Source organism: Erinaceus europaeus, chromosome 2 (genome assembly GCF_950295315.1).
Source record: "Erinaceus europaeus chromosome 2, mEriEur2.1, whole genome shotgun sequence".
NCBI classification, from domain to species: domain Eukaryota; kingdom Metazoa; phylum Chordata; class Mammalia; order Eulipotyphla; family Erinaceidae; genus Erinaceus; species Erinaceus europaeus.
Window position 1 is genome coordinate 71,808,084 of NC_080163.1, and position 19,703 is coordinate 71,827,786.

General features: G+C 44.2%; 1 protein-coding gene across 3 annotated transcripts; it reads left to right on the forward strand.

Moving 5' to 3' along the window:
• The first annotated feature begins 313 nt into the window (after nt 1-313).
• RNF122 (ring finger protein 122) lies at nt 314-18,648 on the forward strand. 3 transcript variants are annotated; one of them, XM_060182833.1, is made up of 6 exons: nt 314-439; nt 8,004-8,160; nt 15,078-15,123; nt 15,603-15,644; nt 17,030-17,112; nt 17,582-18,648. In XM_060182833.1, exons 2-6 carry the CDS (start codon nt 8,051-8,053, stop codon nt 17,694-17,696), a joined length of 396 nt encoding a protein of 131 aa, XP_060038816.1. In that variant the 5' UTR covers nt 314-439; nt 8,004-8,050; the 3' UTR covers nt 17,697-18,648. The 3 variants fall into 3 exon arrangements, with proteins under 3 accessions (XP_060038816.1, XP_007516359.1, XP_016040721.1); XM_007516297.3 differs by lacking the exon at nt 314-439 and adding an exon at nt 1,022-1,153; XM_016185235.2 differs by lacking the exon at nt 314-439 and adding an exon at nt 1,022-1,153 and having other exon boundaries at nt 17,033-17,112.
• Nucleotides 18,649-19,703: the final 1,055 nt, after the last annotated feature.

Below are 19,703 nucleotides of genomic sequence, written 5' to 3' on the forward strand. Positions count from 1 at the left end.
TCCTGCTCCTCCTCTCCTTCCCTCCGTCTCCTCCTCCTCTTCTTCTTCTCTCATTAAAATAAAATATTAAAAAGTAATAACATAGGGGCCAGGTGGTGGCGCACCTGGTTAAGCGCACAGGTTACAACACGCGAGGACACGGCTGGAGCCCCCCCCACCCGTCCCCACCTGCAGGAAGAAAGCTTTGCGAGTGGTGAAGCAGGGCTGCAGGTGACTCTCTTTCTTCCTGTCTATCATTCGCTTCCTTCTCGATTTCTGACTACCTCTATCCAATAAATAAATAAAGATAATAAAAACATTTTTAAAGTAATAAAATAAACTTTAACAGATCTTGAGGCTCTGGGTCGGGGCCAAAAGAGGCTGGCACCCTCGCCTGCTCTGCCCGGAGCAGAGTGCTGCGCGTTTGCCTTCACCATCAAGTTTCCCGGGATCAGCGAAGGTAAAAAAGAGGGGGGGGGGGGCGCCGATTGTGCCAAGAAACTGCCCCCTAGGCGGGGCGGGCCTGCAAATAACGCCGGGGGGGGGGGGAGCAGAAAGAAAGATCCCATTGGCCGGAGGGCAAGTGACGGGCGGGGGTGGAGTTTGATGGGGGAGGGGGAAGTGAAAGGGAGGAGGTGTGCACAGCCCGTGTCACTTCAGAGTCAAGGGCCGCTCACCTCTGCACCCCCCACAGCCCTGAGTGGAACCTCCCGAGAAAGCTTTTCCTCTCTTCTGCCGTCCGAGCACCTCCGTCTGCCGGGCGCCCCCCACCCCTGCTCTGTGACAACCCGCATCTCCCCCAGTCCCAGGGGCCTTTCTAACATTTCCTCTGCGGTGCTTCCGATACCCAGCGCCTTTTTCAATTTGCTTTCTCCTCTTTTCCTCTTTGCTGCAAAACCGGCCTCGCCAAAGCAACCCCCCACCCCAACCTCGGCTGGGAGGGAGTTAGACTTCTCCAGAAAGGGGGCCTCCGCAGACCGCACGGATACCCCCTACACACACACACACACACACACACACACACACACACACACACACACACACACACACACACACACACACTTCCCAGCCCCCGGCAGCCGGTGCACCCAGCCGGCCTCCCCCACCACCCGGGTCCTTCGCCGAGAGAAGCCAGCACAGAGGTCATTGATGCACCCATTCCAGTGGTGTAACGGTGAGTCCCGGGGATGGGTGGCAGCCGCCGAGGGTGGGGCGCAGGGCCCCTTCTTTCTCTAGAGCCAAGTTTCTCATCCAGTGGGACGGTCGGCAAGGCGTCCTGACGCCCAACTCTGCTCGGCAAAGAGCTGCATTAAAAATTAAAACAACAACAACGATAATAATAATATCCATCTTGCGTTCCGGAGCCCGCACAGATCTCTGAACCTGGTGGGGGGGGGGGGTGGAGCGTGGAAGCCGAAGGGTCCGCGGCCTTTGTGTGGCGTCTTCGCTCTCCTACTCCCCCCACCCCCTTCCTTTGCCTTTGTGCTCTCCAACTCTTCTTGTTCTTTGTTGTGGCTGCCCGGGGAGAATTAAATCCGCGCCAGGGCTAGAATCTCCTAGAGGGAGCTCAAGTTCCCGGCCTGAAACTTTGCAGGCTATTTTAAATATGTATACAATGTTGCATGCGGGACGGGGGCGTGGGGGCGGCTTCCTCTGAGAATCTTTGAGGGCTTCCTACTGGCTGCTGTGGGGGGCTTTGTGCCTGGGGCAGATCTCGGATTAAAGAACTGGGCAGTGCTGGATTGATTACACCTAGTCTCAGCACCCGGTTCCCCTAGAGTGCAGGGCTAGCCTGGCCTCAAACCAGTCTAGTACTAGCATCTCCAAGGCCCAGCACCCTTGCCATTCATCTCTCCTTCCGTTCCCTGAGGTCTGTGATGCTAACTTCGTTTTACCTGCAGCCTTTTAGCAGTTCTGTTGTTAACAGGTTGGGCCTACATCTAAACTCTCAGCCAGGCTACCCAAAAACAAGTCTTTTATGAGTGCATCCGTTCAAACCGATTCCAAGGTCTTGACTAAGTATTTCTAATGCTTGGAGGAATTTCTGGAGAAATAGGTGGCTGGGGGGTGGCGGGTGGGGGGGGGTAAGCAGTTTGCCTTATCTCTGAGTATAGCAGACTGGTTAGTTAGGAGAAAGGAAAAAAAAAATCCAATCTTGAGAGTAGATTCTTGCCAGATCTTGGATTAATTATTTCAAGAGGCTTTTGTTTAAAAGGAGAGTTTGGGCAGCATGTGTATGAGTGTCCCCCCACCCCCCTCTTCCTCTAGCTAGTGGGATCTAATTTCCTGAAAATGAACCAAGCTGTGTGTGATAGGCGGGCTTTGGCAGATGGGGGCGGAGGATGGGGGTTGAGAAGAAGGCTGCATCCCAGCATCTGGGAAAGATTCCCGGTGGCTGGGCAGGAGTAGCATTTCCCAGATCAGCCGGTCCTTGGCCATTCTTTCCCTTGAGGTCATTCCCCCTTCCAGCCTGCTCACCCAGATGAGACATTCTGATGTCAAGGCTTTCCTAGGTTGGATGACACAATGGAGCAGAGACTTAAGAAGAACCAACATCACTGTCAGGACCACTGGCCTATTTTCTGGGCAGCTCTCTTTCATGTAAGATTTTTAAACTAGAAGAGAACTTGCTGCTTTACCTTTTTTCTGCACTTAAAATGACTGAGCAAGCCAGTTTGTTAATTATGTGTTATTTTTACTCCAGTGAGGAAGCAATACCTGCTTTTTTGTTTTTATTTATTTATTTATTTATTTTTAACCAGAGCACTGCTCATCTCTGGTTTATGATGGTGGGGGGGGGGGATTGAACCTGGACTTTGGAGCCTGAGGCATGAGAGTCTCTTTGCATAACCATTATGCTATCTACCCTCTGCCCAGGAAGCAATACTTGTCATCACACAAGTGTGAAATATATCTGGAACTCATTTATCCTAGGGCTTGATATTTTGTCTTTAAAAGTTTTACAAGAAAAAAAAAACTGGGGGGCCAGGATGTAGCACAGCCGGTTAAGCGCACATGGGACAAAGCACAAGGACTGAGGTTAAGGATCCAGTTCAAGTCCCTGGCTCCCCACCAGCAGGGAGGTCACTTCCCAAGTGGTGAAGTAGGTCTGCAGGTGTCTGTCTTTCTCTCCCACTCTCTGTCTTTCCCATCTCTCTCCATTTCTCTCTGTCCTATCCAACAACAAAGACAGCAATAACATCAATAATAATAAACACAACAACGATAAACAACAAGGGCAACAAAGGGAAGAAATAGCCTCCAGAAACAGTGGATTCATACTGCAGGCACTGAGCCCCAGCAGTAACCCTGGAGGCAAAAAAAAAAAAAAAAAAAAAAGCTGGAATTGAGGGGATATCACAGTGCTTATAAGAACAGACTCTTTATTTACCAGAGCACTGCTCAGCTCTGGCTCATGATGGTGCTGGGGATTGAACCTAAAAGCTTTGGTACCTCAGGCATGAGAGTCTCTTTGCATATCCATTATACTGTCGCCTCAATAATTCAAGTGGACTATCTCTTGAAGTATTTTGCTTTTCTCCTTCACATCCTCCCCTTTATTTCTTCTTCTGATAGAGGGTGAGACACTGCTCCACGACTCATGCAGCTTCCCGCCTGTTGGTAAGGACTGGGAGCTTGGGCCTGGACCTTAGTACATGGTAACACGTATCCTCTACCAAGTCAGCCACCATTCCTGAATGAAGTTCTTTTCACTCAAGCTTTTAGCAAACATGGGAGCCCAAACTCACAGTCACTATTCTGGAGCTTAAGTGCAAGTCTCTATGTGACTAGATAAGATGGCCCTGATAAACGGAACTGGGGACCTCTTGGGCATGCATGCACATGCCTTCTGCAATAGCCTCTGCTACTGTTCTAGAAGTTTCCAGAACAGGAAACCAAGTGAGTTTCTTTGGGGCTGTAAAGATCAACAGAATTCATTTCATAAAAGATGTCAGGGCAAACTGGGGCTGAGTCTCAGAGCTAGGTTGGAATAGGGAAGTATACTTAATGTAAGAGGAAAACCTTTGAAGACAGTTTCCTACAAGGGTCTTTTCCCAGAGTAAACAAAAATTTTCAGTTCATATAACACCTTCATCTCTTCATGGAAAAGTGATCTCTATCTAAGTGGAGATAGAGAGGTGGTTAAGACTACTTTTCTTTCTAACCCCTACTGGAATCCAAAAGCAGAGGCTTCCTGTGGGGTTCAGCAAAGTTTATGCAGTAATTATTGAAGTTTCTTTCAACATAATCAGTAAGTCTTCCAAGACAAGAACTACTTCTTTCACTTTTTTGTTTCCCCATAATGTCTAGGTCAGTGCATAAATCAAGCCTTCAACAATACATGTGGGTTGACTGGCCATCCATTAGCTATGGGCATTTTCTGGGCAATCTTCCCAAACATCAGTCTCCTTAGAAGTAGAAACTGTTGCCAAGGGTGCTGTGTTGTTTTGTGAAAGTTGGGAGTCATTGAGAATAAGACTAGACTAGGACAGGAAAATATACTAAAGTTCAAGTCTTAGCCTCTAGACCTGAGAGCTCTCAAGCTTACTAGGACACTCATTTCAGGATCACAGACATACCTCCAGTTTTGGTCCTCATTTTATTATGGTGAGAAACTTTGTGTCTGTTTTCCTCTCTGGACTAAATACTTTTTTTTTTTTCTATTACAATAGTTGTGATCTAAACAATACATGTTTGTGTTGCATTTAGAGAAATCCTGGAAGACATGAGGTCCTGGGTTCAATCCCAGCACTGTATCAAAGAAAGAGGTGTATGGGGGGGAGCAAGATCAACTTGGGGTAGGGATAGATAGTGTAATGATTATGCAAAGATACTCTCAGGCCTGAGGCTCCAAAGTCCTGGGCTCAGCCCCCTGCACTACCATAAACTAGAGCTGAACAGTGCTCTGGTTAAAAAAATAATAATAATAAGTTGATGTAAGGACAACTGTGCAATGTAAAATTAGCATTCAATATGCAAGGTCTGGATCATATGATAAAGGTGTGTGACGACTAAGAGTGGTCACTGGAATATCACCAAAGACCAGGCTTTGGTGAACTTGGAGGAGAATGTATCTTGGGCATGGAAAGATGCATGAGCAAAAATATGGAGACAGATGAAGACAAGCTCAGGCAAGAAACAGTGAGGAGACTTACCTACGTGGGGTGATGCTGGAAGACACTGAGGGAAGGGAAGGCAGAGAGAAGGGAACCTGGTGCATGTGTGTGGGTAGGTTTAAAGAGTCAGGAGTTTGGAACATAGAGTTTTTATTCCACATGATAAAAACCAAGTGGGATGATTTGTCAGACATGTGGACTTAATTAGAGAAAGGACTAGACATCAATTAAGTGTCTGCATTAAGGACTCAAAATAGAATTGGGCACAAAATCTAAAAGAGGTTTGAAGGGAGGCTCATCATTTGGTCACTGGATTCATCTTGAAAATGAAATGTATGATGTCAGAAATGACTTCATCTTTTAAGCCGTTCTCTAGCCAAGCTGTGGTGGCACTGTTAATTATAACATAGAATGCTGAAGCCTATTAAAGGATTTCTGACTTCAAACCAAGGTGCCTAAAATCCATTGTTGAAGGCTTGAGTAGAGAGTCTTTGGAGCCAGACCTTCTTAGCTATATATAGGCAGATTACTTATGATTGGGTCATGTTTCTCATTGGTGAGGAAAGTAACATTTTACTGTGGCATTACAGAGATTTAATTGCTAGCATGAGAATGTGCTGAGGATGAAGTAGCTGTATAATAAATTCTAGTTTTTGTATCATCACTTTCTAAAACCCAAGAGTTTTAGGCTTACTTTTTGGAATGTCAAGATATTTGCCTATAAGCAAGAAAAATACTCAACTGACTCATTGCTTATATATGGCTTTTCTACCTGATGGTTCAACATTACAGAAAATATATCAACTCTCAAAAGCAGTAGTCTCAAGTTAGAGAGTAGTTTGAAGATTGGTTAGTTCAGCAACTCAGCTGATTGCCAGGAAGATCCTTTCCTCCTTCCTAGTCTTCTGTCTACCCTCTGCCTCTTCCTCAGCCACTGGTTTTATTTTACATCAAACTGTTCTCTTTTCAGCTGCTGTTTATTTTAATAAGAGCCCTGCTTGAGCTCTGGCTATGGTGGTACAAAGGAGTTGAACCCCCAGAGCTCAGAGCCTCGGGTGTGAAAGTCATTTTGCATAGCCACTTTGCTATTTCCCCAGCCTCCAACTACAGCTTGTCTTATCATTTTTCTATATGTCTCAGGATATATGAGAAAGAAAGAATTTTTGTATTAGCAAACCCATTTTATTTAATTTTTTTTGTTGTTATTTGTTTCAAGAGAACTCAGTCACATGTTCACCTCAACACCAAACTCTTGACAAAGGGGAAAGGACAAGAACATGACTTATAGACCAATTATGATGTACACCCTGAATTGTGGGAGAAAAGGATGCATGCATGTAATGACTAGCCAGTATTTCCCTTATTGAATGTGTACAGGATCACCTAGTGTCTTTGTCCAAGTCTAGATTCTGTTTCATTTTATTTGGGATGGACCAACAATTCTGCTTTTTTTTTTTTTTTTTTTTTAAGATTTATTTTACTTCTCACATATGAAAGAGAGAGTTTAATTTGAGGCAGAGAGAAAGAGAAAAGCCAGAGCACCAGCTTGGTACATGCAGTGCTGGGGATCCAACCAAGGACCTCAAGCATAAATGTCCAGTGTTCTACAAGTAGAGCCACTTCTCCACCCATAATTCTACATTTCTAACACACTTCCAGGGGATGCAACTGCCTCTGTGAGACTGTACACACAGTCACATTGTCAAGGCAGGGAAGATAGCCAGCAAAGTAAACTGCAAACTTCCCCCCGCCCGTCCCCAACACCTCTTTTTGGAATGCTGGCCCAGCCTCAAAGTGAACTATTTCTATTCTGGTCCTGAAGCAGGTGGCTTAATAAAATGACCTTTCTAACTGCACTTTGCCATTTACAAAGCACTTTTTTTTTTTTTTTTTTTGCTTCCAGGGTTATCACTGGGGCTCCTCCAATGCCTGCACTAGGAATTCACTGCCCCTGGGGGCCATTTCTGCTGCCCTTGTTGTTGTTATTGTTACTGTTGTTGTTGAACAACAGAACAGAGAGAAATTGAGAGAGGAGGGGGAGAGAAAGATAAGACACCTACAGACCTGCTTCACCACTTGTGAAGAGACCCCCCCATGTGCACTTAACCCACTGCGCTACTGCTGCCCAGCCCCCTACAAAGCACATTTCCTTTTTTTTTTTTTTTAACCAGAGCACTGTTCAGCTCTAGTTTATGCAGGGGATTGAACCTGAGACTTTGGAGCCTCTGGCTCAAGAGTCTCTTTGCATAGCCATTATGCTACCTACCCCTGCCCCCAAAGCACATTTTTTATACTTTTTTTTTTTTCCCCCAGAGCTCTAGTCAGCTCTGGTTTATAGTGGTTTGGGAGATTGAACCTGGGACTTTGGAGCCTCAGGCATGAGAGTTTCTTTGCATAATCATTATGCTAGCTACCCCTGCCTATACCATTGCTTTTTGTCCTCTCTGTATATTGCTTGTTTTTGTTTGTTTGTTTGATAAAGTAAAAGCTGAGACTCTTCTTATGAAGGTAACATAGGGAAAGGTAGAATTAGAACCCAAACAGATTCTTTTTTTTAACTTCTTCATTCTGCTACTACATTACATGGACTTCCACCTGATAGACTTTCCATTTTCTGAACATTGCTGGAATCCTTGATTCCATCGATGAGATGCTCTTTTAAATTGTGCAGTATCACATTTCATAGACTGGTTAAATAGACTGCTCATGTAGCTTGTGGTAAGAGCTCGGTTATAAACTTAAATCCCTGAATTGAGGTTAGGAGTTCCAAATCTACTATATATATATATTCCTCCCTCTTCCATTTTTTTCTCTCTCCCTCTCCCCACCCCATCTTGTTGACTCAGTACATGCCATCAGCCTCAGTAGTAAATTGTTAATAACATGATTGTTTCTGTTTCTCGGCAGGGTGTTTTTGCGGCCTAGGACTGGTCAGTACCAATAAGTCCTGTTCAATGCCGCCTATCAGTTTCCAGGACCTTCCCCTCAACATCTACATGGTCATCTTTGGCACAGGCATCTTTGTCTTCATGCTCAGTCTCATCTTCTGCTGTTACTTTATCAGGTTGGTGTCTCACTGGTTGGCCTGAGATGGTGAGTAGGGGAGGAGCTTAGGGATAGGGTAAGTTGAGCTTGCCTCCCACAGCAGATTTACTAACCTTCTGCCAGGGCCTCTACTTTCAGAACAAGGCTTGGCCTGCCCTTTGCTGGGCCCCTGAGGTCTGATGTTTCTATTTACAAAAGCCTATCAAGTTGTCTCAGAGCATATAAGGTCACCATGGGTTGGGCTCTGCCCTATATGCCTGTATGGTCAGTATTTCCAAAGTTGCTTAGAATCACTATCTGGTGAAGTGATATCACTGGTGGTCCCTGAACTGTCATTCGACTTCCCACTCATACACTTTGGTGACCAGGGATAGACAGGCATCAGTTGGATCCAAGCCATGTTCCTCTGTCCTGGGAAATCCTGTTGTCAACCATCAAAATGCTATAATTAGCCTGGTGATATCTAGAGAGCTACTTGTTTATTCTGCCCTATAAGCTCTGATTTTGAGATGAAAAAAAAAAAAAAAAAACTAGCCAAGCGTGTGCAGGTCTGGTAGGAATCAGCCTATAAGCCGTTGGTGTAAAATAAATGTAACTCTCAGCCTTGGTGGCCCAAAGGAGTTGGCTCAGTAGGTAAGATCTTCGTCTTAAAGTGTGAGGTCTCAGGTTTGATCCCTGCTACTGCAAATGACAGAGTAGAACACTGCATATTCTTCCTCTCATGAAGTAAAGACATATTTAACATATTAAACCTAAATATATCAGTTAATTGTGTTAGGAATCTAAGGAAGTAGCTTGAGCTTCTCAGGATGAGCCAAGCTCCAGGAGCTTGAAAGACATGGGAGCTGGGGGTTATTTTCTCCCCAAAATGTGGGGCATGACTGGTATTTAGAGTGGTAATTAAAGCAGTATTTCTGGTAGTATTGGTAGTTCTGTATTGTAGGGAGCACTCCTCTACATGGGGTGTAGTACATCTCTGCCCAGTAGAACATGCCAGTGGCCCTCAGAACCAAGAGGATCACCACCCCCTCCCCCAAACACAGACTATACACATAACTAGATACATAGATAGCTGGGGTCTAGACTAGAGTCTGATGAATTCATCTAAGATTTAAGTTAAGTGGCAGGAAAGGAGTTCTGACCAGCTGCTGACAGGTCCTAGTGGGTCTGAGTGTTTCATCTGCTAAGAGGTTAGAAAAAAGGCAGAGGTCTGCCCATATTCCTAAGGCCAGTGGAGCTCTTTCCAAAAAAGGGAAGTGACTTAAATATTGCTCCTCAGTACTCCTTTGGCCTTGGATCTCTTCTTTCTCAGGACAGTAGAAAAACAAAGACCATGAACAAACAAAAACTCAGTGAAATAATTCACCTGGTAGGGTGCCCGTGTTGCCATGTATGAGACCCAGGTTTGAACAACAGCACCACATGAGAAGCTATGGCAGTGGAGGAAGTTTTAGAGCTGTGGTGGCTCTCCCTCTGTCTACCTGAATGGTAAAAGTGGCATAGTGTCAGTGCTGCACCCAGTAGATTGCACAAGGACTTAGGTTTAAGCCCCTCATTCTCTCCTCTCTAGTGGGGGAGCTTCATGAATGGTGAAGCAGTGCTACAGGCCTCTCTCCTTCCCTATCCCCCTTCCCACTCCCTTTCTCTGTCTCTACCAAGAGGGAAAAAAGACATAAAAATAAAAAAAGACATATATATATTACTGACGGTGGTAGATGGCACCAAGCCCCAGATATAACGTTGGTAACAATAAATAATAAACTAAGTGACTTAGGACAGTGAAATTGCATATGTGTGGAACCCTGGTTCCACCAAAAATAAAAGTAATAATAATAAAAGTCCCTCAGACTAGAATTTCCCACTAAAAGTCTATGCAGCAGTCTGGAAAGTAGATCAGATGTTGAGCTCTCAAGCATGAGGTCTTGAGTTCAGACCCTGGTAGAACATGTATTTAGAGTGATGTCTACTTCTCTTTCTCTCCTCCTATCTCTCTTTTTAATAAATATGTTAAATCTTTAAAAAAAAATAGTCTACACAAAGAGTTGGTGGTTGCATAGTGGTAAAATACACATATTATCGTGTGCAAAGACTTGGTTTCGAGCCCCTGGTCCCCACCTATAAGAGGAAAGCTTCATGGGTGGTGGAGCAGTGTTACAGGTGTCTCTCCTCTCTGGCTCTCCCTACTTCATCTTTCACCCTCAGTCTCCCTGCCCCCTCCCCTTTCTGCAAGCTGGAGTTTTCTTTCTCAAACTCTTCCTATGTAACTCACCCTCCTCCATCTCTCCATACCAAGCAATTTATGTAATTCCCCAGGCACTGAAGATGGAAACATTCCAAATACCAAAGATTTATTTATGTTGCTGGCAGTAGCCTGTGAAGCCAACTCCATTTGTTCCCTTCACACACCACACACAGACATGATGAAGAGGTAGTAGCCAGAATGCATAGACAATTGCTCTAGGCCAATAGATGGTGACCTAATGGTTCGTTTTCTAATTCTTCAACTAGTAGTTGTAGCCTTAGGTTTCTTCTCTGCTCTTGACCAAGGGCTGTCTGTGTCTGAGTCATTGTGCTGAGCATTTTGTAAAATGTTGGCCTCATGTAGTCCTCAGATCACTTCTAGTTTAGTTACTATCTTACTTTACTTCTCTTTCTCTCTTTCTCTCTTTCTTTCTTCCTTCCTTCCTTCCTTCCTTCCTTCCTTCCTTCCTTTCTTTCTTTCTTTTTCATTTTCTTCTACATAAGAGAAAGAAAGGGAAACAAAGCACTAGCCTGGTAAATGTGGCATCAGGAATTGAACTAGAAACCTCAGGCATGCAATCCATTGCTCTACCAGTTATTTTTCCAGTCACCTAATTCACTTTATAAATGAGGCAATTCAGGGCTGCATGGTGGCACATTTGGTTGATGCACACATTACACATGCAAGGACCCGGGTTCAAGTCCCCATGCTACATCATTAGGTTGGAAATTTCACGAGCAGTGAACAGTACTGCAGGTGTCTCTCTCCTCTATCTTCTTCTTCTCTCTCAATTTCTCTGTCTCTATCCAAAATAAGTAAGTAAATAAATGAGGCAATTTATGTCCAGATATTAAGGCTTTGCCCAGGAGCATACATCAAGGAACATAGAGCTGTGGTGATAATCTTTTGGTATGTGCCTCAGACAGACATATTCTGTATGTGCCTCAATAATTCTCCCTTAGGGAAAAGTAGAGGACACTCTTTTCCAGCTGAAGTTTGAAGTTCTGCAGGACAGGCTGGAGACTTGTATGTGGCTGACTTATTTTTCTTTGGCTGGCGTGAAAGAACAGAGCAGTATCCACATGTCACCAAAAGCTTTCCCCACTGTGGTGCAGCTTGCTACCACCTGTCCCTTCCGCAGCTATCTGGCTCTCTATCACCCACCCTCTGTTCTGCAAGCTGCCTGAAGTCAGTTGACCCTGAAGTTTCATGATTCCCAGAGACTCACTGGTGTGTGGCAGCCTGTGTCTATATATAGAAAGACACAAGCACAGAAGCCACTTCCTCTCCCTGCTTCTCGGTTTCCTCTTTAGCCAAAATAGTTCCATGATCATGGCTTTTGACCTGATGAGCTCATCGACCAAGGCCAGCCTCCATTCTCAGCTCCCCCTCCGTCATTCTTCCCCTCCTCCAGAGAGCTGACCTCTGCCCTACACAGGATGGAGGGGCCAGCTAAGTAGAAATAGACAGGAAAGGAGCAATTATTGTCAGGACCTGGCTGCAGTGTTTGTTCTAAAGGGAGGAAAAAAAGAAGCAAGGAGAGCCCTCTGTCAGTGGCTAGAAATGGAACCATTGAAATGAGGTTATTTTTAGTTGTTCTGCTCATCCAACAGCTGAGGAGGCCACCTGTCCAGTGTTGGCACTACCTCTCTCACTGTGATGGACCATTCAGAATGGAAGAGAGTAGGGAAAGAAAGCACCCTGGCATCCTAGGATTCAGCAAACAGGAGGACACAGCATGCGCTACTTTATTACAGCCATGATGCAGGTCAAACAAGTGAATCAAAATGACCCTCATTCTTAAAAAAAGAATTAAAAAAGCAGACACTCTTGGTATATTGCACCGAAGTAAAAGACTCTGGGGTGGGTGGTAGGGAGAGTACAGGTCCAAAAAGCAGACACTCACCACTTCCTTATTTACTCTGTACATATGTGGTGGCAACACAGTGACAGCATCTTTTCAAAAGAACACTCTAGCAATGTGAATGCTTTCTGCCCTGTCTAGCTTAACTAGATGCCGGTCTAGAAACAGTTGTGCCTCCCCTTTTTTTTCTCTATTATTTCTTTATTGGGAGTTCCCCCCCTTTTAAAAAAGATTTATTATATTATATATAAGGGAGAGACAGACAAATTCACATGAGGCAGAGAGAAGGAAAAGACATAGAATCATTCCAGTATATGTGTTATTGGAGATCAAACCAGGGACCTCAGGCATGTAAGTCCAATGCTCTACTAGTTGAGCCATCTTTTCAGGTATAACAGTTGTTCATTTAAACTTTGAGTGCATCTTTCTCTCCCCTGTTATTTAGCAGTTGGGGGATGCATGCATATATGAATATGAAAGTCCTTTCATGACTAATGCATTCACTGCAAAGTTAAGAATGGAATAATGAGGGAGTCGGGTGGTAGCGCAGTGGGTTAAGCACACATGGCACAAAGCGCAAGGACCAGCATAAGGATCCCAGTTCGAGTCCCCAGTTCCCCACCTGCAGGAGAGTCACTTCACAGGTGGTGAAGCAGGTCTGCAGGTGTCTATCTTTCTCTCCCCCTCTCAGTCGTCCCCTCCTCTCTCCATTTCTCTCTGTCCTAAAAAAAAAAAAAAAAAAATGGAATAATGAAAGCCCCAACTCTACAAGGACCAGCAGAACCCTTCCAGTGAGGGAAGAGAGTTGGGTGGCAGTGGGTGTGCCCCATTGCAGAAGTCCATTTGGACTGGAGTTCTTAAGACTGGCATATACAACCTCTCTGTTCTTCGCTTCTTGCTAAGGGTGTTGAAGGTGGCCACAGCCTAATCTTTTCTGCTTCCTTATTGTGTGTGGGACCTGGCTCTGCCCTTCCTGCCAGCCAGCCCCACCCCCACATTTTAGTGCCTGCCACTTGGGCTGGCATAGCTTCAGTTAGGGCTGCACTGCCCACAGAGCACCTTATCTCATCCCGTTCGATTAAGACTTGTGTGTCTAGGTTCACTTCCTCTAATTTGAGCCTGTAATCTTTTTTTCTGCAAAAGATCAGATATTTTAAGCTTTGTGGGTCACAAGGTCTCTTGTCTGAAGCACCCAACCCTACTGTGGCCCACATAGTCAACGACTGCCACCTCTCCAGATTCAAAGGAGGTCTTGAAACTTTACATCAGGCTCAACCTGATGCTGTTGACTGGCTACGGAAGAAGGGCAAACGCTAGAAGAAGAACTGTGGCAAAACAACCGTAGACAATATGTAAACTCTTCAGCATGGCTGTGTGCCAGGAAAACTTTACAGGCACTGAAATCTGAGTTTCATATGAGTTTCAATAATATGAAACGTTCTTTTTCATTTCTACTTTCAACCATCTAAGGAGAAAAGTCTATTTTTAAAAAGCCCTTATTAGACAAGTGGTAAACAGGAACTTGCACTTGACTTCATTTCATGCAGTATATTTGTTTCATTTATTTCATAGTGTCAATGAGAGAGAAGTCAGAGCACCATGCCTTTAGCACCAGGATTCAGCTAAGAGCCTCAGGCATGCATTCCTATACTCTATCAGTTGAACTAATTCCCCAGCCACTGGATTTGGTATATAGATCAGGGTTCATTGCTCCTATCCTCAACCAGTGGCCTTCTGAAACTCTTTCCTAACAACTCAGACCTATAGTAGAAATGATCTAGCTTTGATACATAGAAGGCCTTAGAGCTAGCTCCCTGCAGATTTTGAAAGGTTTTCCTCATTAAGAATAAAATGGAAACAAAAGTGTGTGTGTGTGTAGTCTTAATGCATAATGTCAATATATGGTCTCAGCCATTTGCACAGTACTCAGAAACTTATGTGCTTATAGATTGAAAAGCTGTCTCCGAAGGCCAGACCATGATGTGTTCCACCTATTGGTGAAATAGGCCATATTGTGTGTTAGAGCACAAGCTCTATAATCAGGTAAACTGATTCAAAGCCCGATTCAACTGCCAACTAGCTCTGAAATATTGGGTATGTTTCTCAGATTCTTTGAACTTTGTTTTCCCTCCTTTATACAGAAGAAACTATCTCTTTAAGCTGATTGAGATGCATCTTTAAGAGCATGTATGAATGTCAGTGAAGGGATTGAAACATAGCAAGTCCTCAATGACTAATACACTATTGCCATTCATAACAGCGTGCTTTGTTTTGGTTATTGAGAGGCTGTACATAGGCCACCAGCTTGAGAGGAAAGGAAGGAAACAAAAGAAGGGATTGCCTGTGTTTGCTTGGCATTGCAAAGGGAAGAGTGTGCTTTGGTTCCAGAATAGTGTGTCCCCCAGATGGAAAATTCCCAAGTGTCAACAGAGATTTATCCAACTCCCCTGGCATAATCAAAAGTATTCCCTTTAAGGCTATTTAGCCTCTCATATACATTCAGTATATAGATTACTGATCTGTGTTTAGAGAGCCTGAGGAACTGACCTACTGAGAATGAGTAAGGTGAGTGAGCGAATTATTTTGAGGTGTTCTGTCAGAGGATATCCCCATCTATGAGACCAAGCAGTAATATTTGGAGGTGATTGATCAACTCTGGGTGATCTGACTGGTCCAAACCATACCTTATGCCACTCATGGTAAAAAGCACCCCTGTAGGGAGTAAGCCTTCTGAGCCCCAGAAGAATGCCCAAGCAGACAGTCCACCGCACCTATTCTGAATGACTGTTTGTTCAATAACATGGTAACCTGTCTCTTCTCCCTCCCCCAGCAAACTCCGGAACCAGGCACAGTGTGAACGATATGGATATAAAGAGGTAAGTGATGCATCTGTCTTTGAGACTCCTCTTCTACCATTTGCCCTGTTAGAGAGTAAATTTAAGTGGTCCCGGAAGTGGCGCAGTAGATGAAGCATTGGACTCAGGCATGGGGTCCTGAGTTCAATTTCTAGCAGCACATGTACCTGAGTGATGTCTGGCTCTCTCTCTCTCCTGTCTTTCTCATGAATAAATAAATAAAATATTTTTTAAAAAAAGAATTTACTTAAAAGTGTAAACTTACGTTGAACTGGCCTGAAGTCCCCCTTGGTCTCACCACTGCTCTCTGTGAGCCTAAATCTTTCATTGTTCATGTCTGACTCAGCCAGTGTCCAAAGCCCTCTTCTGTTCTGCTCACAGGGAGGGAAGAGCCCTTCTGTGATGAGCTGGGGATTCCCTTCATTGACTGATAGTCTCTGCCCAACTCCACTCCTTGGGTTGGTTTCTTTTGACATCACGCCTCATTTTTTCCTTCCTAGGTGGTGCTTAAAGGTGATGCCAAGAAGTCTCAGTTATATGGGGTAAGTATACTGAGACAGCACACAGGAGGGCCCCTTGTCTTGTAGGCAAGACAAGAGGCAACTCCTCCAGCTTTCAGTCTGATTCCTCTCAGAACATTTTTAGTCCTTGCCTTCGTATGTGTCCTTGGCCAGCAGTTAATCAAAGTATGAAACTCATGTCTGTAAGTGAGCCAGAGAGGAAACACCAAGGTATTTACAAGAGGGCTTGCATTAAGCAATGTCATATGACCTCAGGAAGCCAACTATGCATGGATGTTATGTTATCTAATTTTGCTTAGTCTTTAAGGGAAAGATGATCCTTGACAGGTTTCAGCTAATTTTCTTTATGTTCAGACCCCTTCTCTTGGTCCAACCCTGATCTGTACACTGTCCAATTATATTGTGGGTCAACTGTTGTATCCATTTCTATGGTTCTTCCCTGTTTTTCCTGTATTCCTGTCCTAACCCTACACACCCAAGTGCTTGGGTCCATTCAGCTCTCACTCTTAGAAATAGGTTATTTCATACTCTTCCCCTTGCCCTCATGTCCTCTAGGTCTCCTAACATAATTCCCATGAGAGGACCTCCTCCATGCCCATCTCTAGAGGCAAGACTTCCTAGACAAGGCCCCATCCCTATTTCTGATATCTACTCTTAAATTCAGCAAGTTCAGATGTTTCCTAGGCCCATTAGAAGAGTAACTCAATTGAGATCACAGTGGTAAGTATAAGGAGAAAGGACACAGAATCTAACTGCCTATATGTGTCATACTTCATAATTAACTCTAGTTATTGAAGTCAGGGTGTCCTTTTGCCAGATATACTGGCTGGAAAGTGTTAAAAAGCCACTTTTCTAGAATAATATTGCCCAAAGGAAAATTCAATGATTATAGAAATGTTCTCTGTTGACACTATCCATTAGGGAGCCCCAAGCAACATGTGACTACTATTGAGGTTGTTTTTTTTTTTTTTTAAGATTTTATTAAAATTTTTAAGATTTTTAAAGATTTATTTATTAATGAGAAACATAGGAGGAGAAAGAACCAGGCATCACCCTGGTACATGTGCTGCCGGGGATTGAACTCAGGACCTCATGTTTGAGAGTCCGATGCTTCATCCACTGTGCCACCTCCTGGACCACTACTACTGAGTATTTGACATATGTATGGCTTCTGTAACAAAGAAACTAAATTGGCTGATTCAGATGTAAACACCCGTATGTAATGAATGATTGCCCTCTCATCAGTGTGATGTTACAAGATCATACTAGTTTCTCTGACTGATAAAACTGGTAGAGCTCAGTTTTCATAGATGGGAATGAGATTATGAGTGTTAAGGGTGGAGGGCTGAGTTTATCAACCACCCCCCCCCCCTTCTCCTCTCACGCTGCTCCCTTACTTTCCACAGCAGACTTGTGCTGTCTGTCTGGAAGACTTTAAGGGCAAGGACGAGCTAGGAGTGCTCCCATGCCAACATACCTTTCACCGGAAGTAAGTGTATCCAGTGGGTGCCTTTTGGAAGGAATAAGGAAAAGGAACATCTTAGCTTCTAGTCCCTGCCACCTCTTTCCATTACCTCCCTTTAACCCCCTGCCAGTGGTGCTCTATATCTTGTCTGGACACCATACAAATCAGAAAGTTTAGATTGGAGCAGTTCTTGTTCGGATAAGCAACTGAACTCTATGAGATGTGGAACAGATTGAGGTATCTTCTTAAAGTAAAATCTGCAAAGGGGGAAAGCTCTGAGAGCAGTGAAGCAGTGCTCATAATTATAAATTTTCTCTATCAAATAAATAACACTTTTTTAAGAAAGTAAAATAAAATTTTTAACTTAGAGTGTTGTTCTAACATAGATGGTACCCAGGGGTTAAGCCCGGGGCTTCATGCATGCAAGGAATGTGTCCCACTGGCTTACCTATCTCCCTGGCTACTGGAAACAACAGTTTTCTTTTGCCCTTAGGTGTCTAGTGAAGTGGCTAGAAGTACGCTGTGTCTGCCCTATGTGCAACAAGCCCATTGCTGGCCCTTCCGAGGCTACCCAGAGCATCGGAATCCTATTGGATGAACTGGTGTGAGCACTGCCTTTGTTCACCGTGGCCCAGAGAAAACCTGGACTCACAGTTTCAACAAATATCAAAGCAGTTGAGCTGAGATGATCGCGATCACCTGGGGGAGAGGTAGTGCCTCCCATCAGGGTGAGATCAGACTTGCCCCACCCTCCTGCCTCCTGAAGCCATCTCCCCTACTACTCAGTAATGATGGTGTCAGTCACCAAGACCACTGCAACTTGGTACTGGACTATAGATTTACCTAGTCTCTGCTCTAGGGAAGGAAAACCACCTTGAACATGGGGCCACCCTCTTGACGGTTTCCTGGGGAGAACAAGCTGCCCTAACTTAGAAGAGTTCTGGCCCATCCATATTCTTCCCTCCCCTCTCCCTACTCCTTTTGTGGAATGGTTAGAAGGGAATGAAGGAAAAACAAAAAAACAAAAAACAAGGAACCAAGTGCCTCTAGTAGAAGTAAGGAAGACTCTGTAGGAAATCAGGAAGAGCAAGGACACACAAATGGAAAGTGAATGTTTACATGAGACCTATGGCAACAAAGGCTGGCTGGCCAGCCTGCTGATGACATGGGGATGGAAGGCAAACCCCTTCTTGCCAGGACCTAAGGTGCTATCCATTCGTTCTCTTCCTCAATTTACCTCAGAGCTTCCTATTCCATGTTGGGGTTGCAATAGCCCTTTCCTCTAACACTCTAGACACTTAAATAGATTTCCTGTGATTTATTCTAAAGGAGCAAAAGGGGTTTGGGTATGGAGGTGTCTAAAATTTATCATAACAGATACCTTCTTCCCATTTGTACATAGTATTTTTATATTTCATCCTCACCATCTCAGGCTTTGTACATGGAATCCCCCAGATGGAGGGGGTAGGGGTTTTCTATTTCTCTCTGGAGCATGTGAGGGTTGGGGGGAAAGTATGTATTTAAAGAAAATTAAATTTAATAAAAAGTTTCTCTAACCTGTGTTTTTTACCTGTGTCTGACCAATTTCTACCAACAAGGAACAAGTCTTCTAATTGTTTTTTCTCACTTCCCCATTCTCAAATCAAGCACTAATAACCCAGAAACCCAGAGAAGTCCTAATATTTACAAAAGAAAAATGGCAGCGAAAAGTGCTACATCTACAGGTCAGAACTAACATCAATCTGCTTTATGACTATCTGAGTCAGGATCATCCATCTAATGCCACCAACTAAGATGTAAAATAATAGCACTCTACTTGTGATTCAAGCAATCTTAGCACAACTATAAAAGGTCTGGTCTAGGGGGCCAGGTGATGGCACACTGGGTTAAGCACACATAGTGCAAAGCCGAAGGATCAAGCCCCCAGCTCCCTGCCTACCAGGGGGGTGGGAGGATGAAGTCACTTCACAAGTAGTGAAGCAGGTCTGCAGGTGTCTTTATCTTCCCCGCCCCTCTCAGTTTCTCCTGTACAATAAAAATGGAAAAAATGGCCACCAGGAGCTGTGGATTCATAGTGCTGATATCGAGCCCCAGTGATAACCCAGTAGGCAAAAAAAAAAAAAAAAGTTATAGCCTAGGTTGCTGTCATGACTGATTGATCACTTAATTTTTTTTTTAATTGCCACCAGGGTTATTGCTCTGATATCTGCACTATGAATCCTTTGTTCCTGCCTGCCATTTTACTCCCTTTATTTTTATTTAATAGGAAACAGAGAAACTGAGAGCAGAGGAGGAAATAGACACCTGCAGCACTGCTCATGCTCCCTGCAGGTGGAGACTGCGGGCTTGAACCTGGGTCCTTGTGCATGGTAATTCGTGTATTCAACTGAGTATTCTAAAGCCCAACCACCTTAATTTTTTATTATATTTTTTTGTGTCCTCCTGACTCTCACACATCCTACCCCCTGTGCCACATTGAAGTATTTTGCTAGAACATTTAGTGCCCCTGCGCCACTGGGATCTTACTTTAACTCTGGCCAGTGTCTCAATAGGATGTCAGATCAGATGTGCAAAATGGAGTGGGAGTATTTGGAATGATTCTCTCATCAGTCATA

Coding starts and splice junctions, on each gene's coding strand:
- RNF122 (XM_007516297.3), top strand. CDS start 1,129: ATGCACCCATTCCAGTGGTGTAACG. Junction 1,154..8,003: donor CCCATTCCAGTGGTGTAACG/GTGAGTCCCGGG, acceptor GTTTCTCGGCAG/GGTGTTTTTGCGGCCTAGGA. Junction 15,645..17,029: donor AGAAGTCTCAGTTATATGGG/GTAAGTATACTG, acceptor TACTTTCCACAG/CAGACTTGTGCTGTCTGTCT.